Below are 9,499 nucleotides of genomic sequence, written 5' to 3' on the forward strand. Positions count from 1 at the left end.
TTCTAACTCGAGCCGTCCACACGATGGCGCTTGCTAGGTGGCTCGCCGTCGTCGCTGTCGCCGTCTTCACCGTTGTCGTTGTCATTGTCATCGCCATCGCCGCTGTCGTCGTCTTCGCCATCGTCACTGTCATCGTCACCATCGTCGTCATCGCTGTTGTCGCTGCCCTCGCCGATATCATTGCCGAAACTTTGCTGGTGTTGTCGTCACATTCCACGCCATAGAATTCGTCGACAGAGGAACCACGCTCACCGTCAGATGACCCTGCAACTGAGTCCTTCTCCACATCATCATCCGAGAAAACCTGTGGGAGCTTGGGAGGCCACAGGTCCGAAGGATCAATCGGGGAATCTGGCGGGGTTGACATTGTTGTTATATGCATGAGACTCTTCACCTCCTCCACTGTAAAGAACGGTGCAGTTCAGGAATGGAACTATCAAGGAGGAAACGCCGTATTTATGCATCGTGAAATGGTGCGATGGAACGTTTCACGACCGATCGTGAAATGAAGCGGCGACCGATCGCCAATGCTCAGTGGTCCTTTGGTGGCTTGTGGCAACTGCAAAAAATGGTTCTTTCCAAACATGTGCGGGTGCTAAAAGGTCATCAGATCTTGGATACAATACTAACTTATACATGGTTACTAATCTCAAAAATGAAACATCATATGTACGGACAAGTGCGGCTGCTAAACAAGTGCGGGTGCTAAAAAGAGATCAAATCTTGGATACAATACTAACTTATACATGGTTACTAATCTCAAAAATGAATCAAATTGTCCATTCCAATTATGAACAAGTGCGGCTGCTAAAAAGGCATGTGATCTTGGATACAATACTGACTTGTATATGGTTATTAATCTCAAAAAGGAAACATCATTTCAACCGGGATAAAATAAAGCAAATTTTCTATTCCAATCATCCAAATCATGACACGACACACAGAATTGGCAAAAATTGATGAGATAGTTTAATACAAAATTCAACAAATAAAACGTGCAGAGTATAGCCAAACTAATTGAAATTCAAGAAGTAATATATAAGACAGCAATGCCTAATCAGCTACTACATCTTTCGTGCCTTCAGTGTCGCTGCTATCCTCATAGCTCTCTTCATCGGAGTTACCTGGTTTGCCCACATTGTCCCTGCTATTGAAACCTCGGTGCTCGCTGCAAGGCTGCTCATGCACTACTCCAGCCGTCTCTTGAACACCATCTTGCTCTATACATCTTCTCTTCTTACATGGCTTCCCATTGTCTTCCTCTCCATCATCATCTTCATCATAGTCGTCCTCATCCTCTTTGGCCTCATCTTTTGCTTGATAGTCCTCATCTTCTTCACCCTCGTGACTGCCCCAGTCATCATCCTGCCCATCCTCCTCCTCCTCCTCTTTTGCTTGGTAGTCCTCATCCTCCTCTGCCTCGTCATTGTCCCAGTCATCGTCATCCTCCTCCTCGTCCTCATCTGGTGCGGTCGTGTGATCCTATTCTTCTCCGCACTCCTCTAGTTTAGAATCACTGTCCTCTTCTTCATCCTCTTCTGGAACCCATTCACCACCCTCTACTTCTTCCGTTGGCTCTGCCTCGATGCTTTCTTCTTCGTGATGCTCTACATCGGTCAGCACGTTGCTGCCGTCAGCGTGAGACTCAAGTGGCTCTTTGATGCACCTCTTTGGGGAAGAAAGCGGTTTGTCACTAGGCTCCATTGAAAGATTGTGTCTGGTGGGAAGAATAAATTGGCCGTGATTAGGACATATACAAATGTTAAATATAGTTTCCCACATGTCCTTTTTAGATGAATATCAAAATTGATTGATTTATTTCCTTTTGCGTTGTAATATGCTTGATTGATTACAAGGTTGATTGATCGACTAGGAAACTAAAGTTGATTGACTGAATAGGAAAGTAATCAATGAATTGGTGATTTACTTCCAATCAGTGAAGTAATATGCCGAATATTAGTTTCCTTAGGACATATAATTGTGATTTACTTTCACTTACCTTGTTAATTACTTGACAATTTCCTTCTGCTGCGTTGTAATATGATTGATTGATTATTTTCCTACCATACCATGAATGATTGAATAGGAAACTGATCAATGAATTGGTGATTTACTTTGAATCAATGAAGTAATATGCCAAATATTAGTTTCCATACGACATGTAATTGGTGATTTACTTTCACTTACCTTGTGCGAAGAAAATTACAATTGAACTTGTGAGCAGCGAGATATGATATATATACTGATTGCTACGACGACTGTTGGTCAATTACATGAATCCTGATTACAATTAACAAAGTTCCATTGCATGTAAGATCACGGAGGCATTATATAGTACAATTATAGCTAGTATATATTACGAGGTACATGCAAATTTTTTCATAGTATTTATATTTACCTGCGTAAAAGAATCAGATAGCTTCTCACCCGTCCAGTATTCCATAGTTTATTAGAAACAAACCACATGACACCCTACGTGCAAAAACTGAGTACCTAAGTATAGATAAAAACTTTGAAACGATGCACATATTTATTTTTATTTCTAATTTCTAAATTGTTTAAAACTATAACAACATAACCATCAAGCTGCATTTTGTGATAGAATTGCTCAACAACAGGCCACCAATAAACTTGTAGGTCAGGCCACTCGTGCTCTATAACATCCCTAACTTGTAACGTTGCATCAATCTGTAACTGCAGGCCATCCAACTGTGATTTCAAAGAAATGATAAGATATCTTATAAATCCACTTTATTAAGGTGCCAGTAGAATTTAATACTTACAACATGACCTAGTTCATCACGGTTCATTGGTCCCAATGAGTCGAGGACTTGTATTTCACATCTTTTGCTGTTAATCACAGCTAGGTAGCAATGCACTTCTTCGATATTAATTGGAAGAAACACCTGATTCAATCAAATAGCTCACATGGCATGTTACATATAAAAAGTATACAAGTACAAAACGCACCTTCAAAAAAATGTACAGTAAAAAATTACCAAGTCATGCGCCACGTACTCCACAACCCTTTCAACAATGGAGTCCTTTTTAATGTTTGGTTTCATCTTTTCCTTGTATTTACCATCACGTTGGAGAAGGCCAACAATCAAAGTATTCTCCAAGTAAATCGTTGAATCTGCCCTGCACAGCAGATGTTTTTCATCCCTGATTAGGTTTATGTAGGCGTTTATAACCTGCAATATAAGTAGTGCGTGTTATATAGTAGATAAAGGTGTGCATCAAAGAAATTATACAAGTACTCACGTCTCCTTCCACATAAGCATCACATATTAGAAGGCATTTGAAGGTTTTGAAAGTAACGAAAGTGTCATCCACCCTCACTACAACACGATCTGCTCGACAGCCAGCAATTGATTTAATAATGCAGTCATCTTCCCCGTCACACATATAATCTGCATTAGATGGAAAAGGAAACACGCAACAGTGACAGCGCAAGTGAAGTACAAAAGAAATTTTTAATTAAAATAGTTGCCTAACAACAGTTCTTTCTTTTAGTTCTGTTTATGTTCAAATGTATTTGAAACATAAACACCTGCACATGCTCCGTGTCACTCACAATAACCATGATTTACTTAATAATATTCGGAAAGAAAATATGCTATAAAATGGCTAAATCTCTAACAGTACCTTGGGCTTGCACTTCCTTCACGTGGACCTCCTTTGGTTTGTTATGACGGGATACTTTGCGATCTTCCAATTCCAGGTCAGCATAATTCTCCAATGCATCAAGCCCCTTATTGAGGTCCAGAAGGTTATTACCATCCTCGGACTCCAGCACGTCATCTTCAGCTCTGATCTCTTGGTTGGTTGCGATGGCATCTGATGAATCCACACGTACGGGGCTAACATTGTCCATCGCATCAACCATGTCCACGCTGCAGGGCATCACATCGTGATCTAATGTCTCGATGTCTCCCAGCAACTTGGCAAGCAAAATCAGATCCAACTTAAAGTATAGCAACCACTGAGCAATCACAATATCACATCAAAGAATAAAACTGAAATGGCATTATTATATTGTACCTCGCTTTGGGTGATAGTGGATGCATTTGATGGGACCATGTCGTGTATAGTTTCAAGTTTTTCTTCATCGACATCAATGAGATTACCACCTGGTGTGACAAGGTTGTGAGTGTTTTCTTGCTTTTCTTCATTAGGATGAATGCCATCACTTGGGTCACTGCCCTGCAGGCAAGAAACAGTGCTAGGAGCAAGTGGTGTCACCATCTCTACCTGCATGCATGTGAGTAGAAATCGAGATGAAATACGTGTAAAAACCCACCGAGTAATCACAATATAAAATAAGTATACATATATATAAAGTATATATGTACCAGGCATTGGGTGATATTAGAGCCATCTGACTTGAACACGTCGATGGTGGTTTCTTCTAGATCCCCACTGCCAAGCCCTCCTTTACCTAACCCCGTGTCCTGCTCGGAAGGAACAATGATAACATCTGATGTAGACACGTATCCCTGCTCGAATTAGGAAAGGATGATTGAATCTCCCACACGATAAATCGATCAACCCCATGTTTCCTTTGTTTTCAAGGTGCGTACACACATATATTCGACTACTTGTAAGCGCTATCTGCTTGTGCATTCTCCTAGTTCACCTAGCCCAAATAAACCAACACAAAAGCTTCTCCACCATCTCTGCCTTTCCAGCACCTTCGAGAACCCTATCATGACGTCCCCCATCGCACAATTGTGCGAGCTGCCTACTGAGCTTTGGGGTGAGATCATCAGCCGCATTGATGTGTTGGACGTTATGAGCTTCTCTTCGACCTGCAAGTCACTGGAGTTGGTTTGCAAGACCCTCGGAGCTACCATTCCGAAGTTAGGGACTGCAATGCTGGTCACATCTCAACCAGATCCAAATGGCCCTGGTGTGGTTCACGCGGCGTGCCAGCCAATCTGACCTATTGATTGACAAATAAATAAAAATATTAAATTCCAAGGGCCTCGATCGGCTAAAGTTCTGATCTGTCTTAAAAACGTATCAGCGAATCGGCCGATTCACTGGAGAGGTGACCAGCTATAAAATAGCCGATACCGTGTAGCGATTGTAAAGAAAACTACTAGAGCAAGCTAAACAACGCTAGAGAAGCAACACTTGGGATAGATCTAATCGGCTATGTGATAACAAAGAATAAAAGTAATAAAAGCCGACAGTTCGTATCTCAAGCTGGATAACTGGTGATAAAAACTAAAATAACAGGTAAAACATATGATTCTAGTTGATATCGATAACTGGGGAATAAATCTAAACGAAACAACAGGGATGCGCCTGAAGTTAAAGCTTAGATATTACTCGTTAAGTGGAACTTACAGAATCGGTCGGAGATCTTGTCGATGCAACCCTGCCAACCCGTACGAACTCGTGAAAGAAAAAATATTTTGGTGAAGTCGCCGACTTGAAAGTAAAGTACGAGGAAAAAGTAGATTTGTTGTATTGATTGATGTGTTGTTTTACAAGCCTCACGAGGCAGCTATTTATACCCTGCCACAAGTGATTTCCTAACCGACTAGGATCTATCTCTAATTTAAAACGATAATAAATATTTACAAACACAACTCGTACCCAAGTTGGTTATTATTTTCCCACGGGCTAATCTCCATCTTCAGCTATTCTTTATCTTGGCCCACCTTAGGCTCATACCGGCCAAACCATCCCGACTCCCAAGCGGCCAGCCTTTATCAACTCCCTCTACTAGTCGGCCGAAACACTATAGCTTAATTAGCCGATTTCCAACTGTAGCTTCTAGCCGCAGCACTGGCCACTTTTCTCCTTCTTTGACGCCAATTTCATACACGTGTCAAAATCCGGCGTCAACACATAGGAACATTTTTCTTCTCTATTGTGTTTCTGGATCGAAAATGAGAAAATTGCCCCGCTCACGGCTCATCCCCTTCGTCACGCGCTTTTCTGGCTCAGGCTCGGTCTCACGTCATGACCACCACCAACACGACGCTGTCCTTGTCGGCGACGCCGGCGAGGTGGCCAACGACGTGCGCTGGGCCGTGGAGGCGCTGACGGTGTACAAGTACTCAAATCTTGAGAAGGCCACCACGGGGTTCGCCTAGGAGCGCCTGGTGCCGGGCATGTCCGTGTACCAGGCTGTCATCAACGGCGCCGCGGCAGCGGTAAAGTGGGTGGTCGGCGACGTCAGCGGCCATGTGGGCATCCTGATGCGCGTCAACTACTCCTGCCTCGTCCGCCTCTTGGCCCTCTGCGTCCACCGCGGTGATACCTACCTTGTCTTCGAGTTCACCGAGAACGGCGCGCTCAGCGACTGGCTCCACGGCCGCTGCGGTGGCGGTGGCTGCGGCAGCACCCTCCGGTGGAGGCAGCGTGTGTAGGTGGCATTCGACATCGCCGACGGGCTCAACTACCTCCACCACTACACGAACCAGCCATGCGTGCACAAGAACCTCAAGAGCAGCAACTTCCTCCTCGACGGCGACCTCCGCACCAAGGTGTCCAGCTTCAGGCTCGCACACGCGGTCGTCGCGGTCGACGGTGGCGCGCAACTCACGCTCCACGTCGTGGGCACGCAGGGGTACCTCACCCCCGAGTACCTCGAGCATGGCCTCATCACTCCCAAGCTCGACGTGTTCGCCTTCGGGGTCATCCTCCTTGAGCTGCTGTCCAGGAAGGAGGCCGCGTTCGCGGACGCCGAGATGGATGAGGAGATGCTGTTGTGGGAGGCCGCGGAGGAGGCGCCGCGTAGGGGAGCAGCGTGGCCGTCGCGCTGCTGCGCCACCGGGCGGCCCGAGGGAGACCACGCACGCCGCCGCACCCGCTCGTGGCGCGCTCCTGGTACCAGAAAGCCGACCACTCCGAGTCTGGCCTCCTCGCCTTCATGACCGCCTACTTCCGCTACCTCGGCGACACGCACGCAGGCCCGCCGCTACGTCCACCTCGCCTCCCACGACCTCGCCCTCGCCGCCAGGCTCGTCCGCCACTCCCCGCACCACCAGCGGCGGTCCCTCCTCCCCAACAGCGGCAGGATCAAGCACGCCCTCAGGGTGGTCGCGGTCTGTTGGTTAGAACTCTGTCTCTCGCACTCTTTTTTGATCACACGAACAGAAGGTTTTGGTGCCGCCCAAAAGAACCAGCAGCTTTTCTGTTCTATATTCCTTTCCTTTTTATTCAGCTACGAACGAGTCGTGGCCCGGCCATACTGCAGCACCAGCGGAGGCCCGCGCACGAACGTCCGCACGACGCGCATGCCGCTCACGACGCAGCGTGGAGGCATGCTCACCTAGAGCTCGGTCACGGCATCAACAACCTGGCCGAGAATTATTCCTATTGTTACACATCCAACAACAGAAAGCAAATAATGACAAATCAAACTAAACAAACTAAACAACGAGATTATCTAACAAACTCCCCCTAATCTAGTTGTTGCCGATGTCGACGACGCCGATCTTCAAGCGTAGATGCTGAAACCTCACCCGTCCAAGTGGTTTGGTCAGTATGTCCGCCAGCTGATCGTCGGTGTGAATCTTGTGGATGGCAACTCGGCCACCCTCGACACACTCCCGGATGTAGTGGAAGCACGTGTCAATGTGTTTGCTCCAGCCATGGAAGACCGGATTCTTGCAGAGTTGAATTGCCGACTGATTGTCGATGTGGATGTTGGCGACGCTGGCTGCTCGCCCGTAGAAGCTGCCAAGCAGCCGTCCCAACCAGATGCCTTGGCACGCCGCTGTCGAGGCTGCGATGTATTCAGCTTCACACGACGAGAGGGCAACCACGGGCTGTTTCTGTGACTGCCATGTTACTGGTGCACGGCCGAGACAGAACAACACGCTGGTAGTGCTCTTGCGATCCTCCACGTCTCCTGCCATATCCGCATCGCTGAAGCCTTGGAGCTTGAGGTCGTTGTCGTCCCTGGTGTAGACGATGCCATAGTGGAGCCTGCCCGCAATGTAGCGCAGCAGGTGCTTGACGGCGCTGAAGTGTTTCGTGGTCGGTTTTTCCATGAATCGACTCACGTACCCAACGGCAGAACTGATATCTGGCCGGGTATGTACCAGGTAGCGTAGACTTCCAACAATACTTCGAAATAAAGTAGGATCGACGGGTGGGTTGGAGCTTTTCTTACTCAGTTTCAAGCGAGTCTCCATGGGCGTCTGCGTGCTGTTGCAGCCGCTCATCCCAGCTCTCTCCAGTAGCTTTGCTGCGTACGCAGCTTGACACAATGTGATGCGCCCACGTTCCTGCTTCACTTCGATGCCCAAGTAGTAGCTAAGGCACCCAAGATCGCTCATCTTAAAGGAGCTCTTCATCTCCTTCTTGAACGTCTCGACTTCACCTGGGTCAGCACCGGTGAGAATCAAGTCGTCCACGTACACACCAAGGAGCAAACGCTCACGTCCTGTGCCGCGTGAGTACACTCCATGTTCCTCAGAGCAGGAAGAAAATTGGGTGCAGACCGGATGCAAAACGCATCCGGTGCATACCCAGTCCGCTCGGCCGATGCGTGGAGTCCGCTTCAATCCGTCGGTTGGCGTCGCTTCGCGTTTCCGAAGTTTTCGCGGCTCCTGTACTCGGCTCCAGGACTGCATGTGTACTCAGCTTCATCGGTTGGCTTTTCACGGCTGCATGACAACGCCATCGGACCGGACTCGGCTCGAACGCACAACGCCATTGGAAACGCACCCTCATTTTTGCTCGGCTCGTAATTAGTAGCTCGAGCCACCTCGTTTTGGCTCGCGAGCTGGAGACCTCTCAGCGATTGGACAGTATTAGCGACGGTGAGGGCGTGAAGCCACCTTAATGACGGCACGGTGGCGCGAGACGATAGGAAGGAGCTAGGTGCGTTGGATTTGGGCTCGAGCTCATCGGAGTTGTGGGCGTTGAAATTGGATCACCTCGTCGTCCATGGCTCCTCCTGCAATCCTGCATGACCCAGCGGCGCGTCGGTCCGTGAGCTATGAGATCTCTTCGCAGAAAACTGAATGGAGCATTTCAAATCAGAATCTAGCAGATTTACACAAGAAATTTATTTTAACAGAAATGATTCAAGCTCCCTCACCTATTACTATTATTAGGTGCTCTCTCATCCGAGATAACGAAGCTGCACAAAATAAAACGAGTCAAATCAAAGCTAGAGCATCTAAACTCCTGCGGCCTCACCTACGCGGCTGCTGATGCCCCTCCGTGCCGAGTCCAAGTGACGATAGGACAATGCGCAATATGATAGAGAGACGGCGAGGATGGAGGAGCTGAGGAGACAAGGATGGGACCTGGGAGAGGATCTGCTCCTCTGGCTCGTGAGCTAGCTCAAGCTGACTCCTTATCTCTAACAAGCTGAAACGATAAGCTCAGCTCATTAGAAAAATGCAATGAGCCTAGCTGATTATGAGTTGAGCAAGCTGCGAGCTTTTAACAACAGAGAGGACGATAGGATTCAGATAATGTTGTGGGAGGGTGGGCAGTAATCACGCTTAGGTAGAGCAAGCCT

The 9,499-nt window shown here is 47.5% G+C and overlaps 2 protein-coding genes across 2 annotated transcripts; one reads left to right on the forward strand and one right to left on the reverse strand.

The window, feature by feature from the left end:
• Window positions 1-6,128: 6,128 nt before the first annotated feature.
• On the forward strand, window positions 6,129-7,295 carry LOC101757206 (protein LYK5-like). The gene is made up of 4 exons (XM_004971425.1): window positions 6,129-6,382; window positions 6,470-6,812; window positions 6,930-7,072; window positions 7,184-7,295. The coding sequence occupies exons 1-4, from the start codon at window positions 6,129-6,131 to the stop codon at window positions 7,293-7,295; spliced, it is 852 nt and encodes a 283-aa protein (XP_004971482.1).
• Window positions 7,296-7,427: 132 nt separating this feature from the next.
• LOC106804323 (uncharacterized mitochondrial protein AtMg00810-like) lies at window positions 7,428-8,321 on the reverse strand. Its single transcript, XM_014805176.1, has one exon. It carries the CDS (start codon window positions 8,319-8,321, stop codon window positions 7,428-7,430), a length of 894 nt encoding a protein of 297 aa, XP_014660662.1.
• Between the last annotated feature and the right edge of the window lie 1,178 nt (window positions 8,322-9,499).

Source organism: Setaria italica, chromosome V, assembly GCF_000263155.2.
Source record: "Setaria italica strain Yugu1 chromosome V, Setaria_italica_v2.0, whole genome shotgun sequence".
NCBI lineage: Eukaryota > Viridiplantae > Streptophyta > Magnoliopsida > Poales > Poaceae > Setaria > Setaria italica.

Excerpts from the sequence above, each read along its gene's own strand:
- LOC101757206 (XM_004971425.1), top strand. The coding sequence starts at position 6,129 with ATGTCCGTGTACCAGGCTGTCATCAACGGCGCCGCGGCAGCGGTAAAG. Across the intron at positions 6,813-6,929 it reads GGCGGCCCGAGGGAGACCAC|GCCCGCCGCTACGTCCACCT; the intron begins GCACGCCGCCGC and ends ACACGCACGCAG. Across the intron at positions 7,073-7,183 it reads AGGGTGGTCGCGGTCTGTTG|CTACGAACGAGTCGTGGCCC; the intron begins GTTAGAACTCTG and ends CTTTTTATTCAG.
- LOC106804323 (XM_014805176.1), bottom strand. The coding sequence starts at position 8,321 with ATGAAGAGCTCCTTTAAGATGAGCGATCTTGGGTGCCTTAGCTACTAC.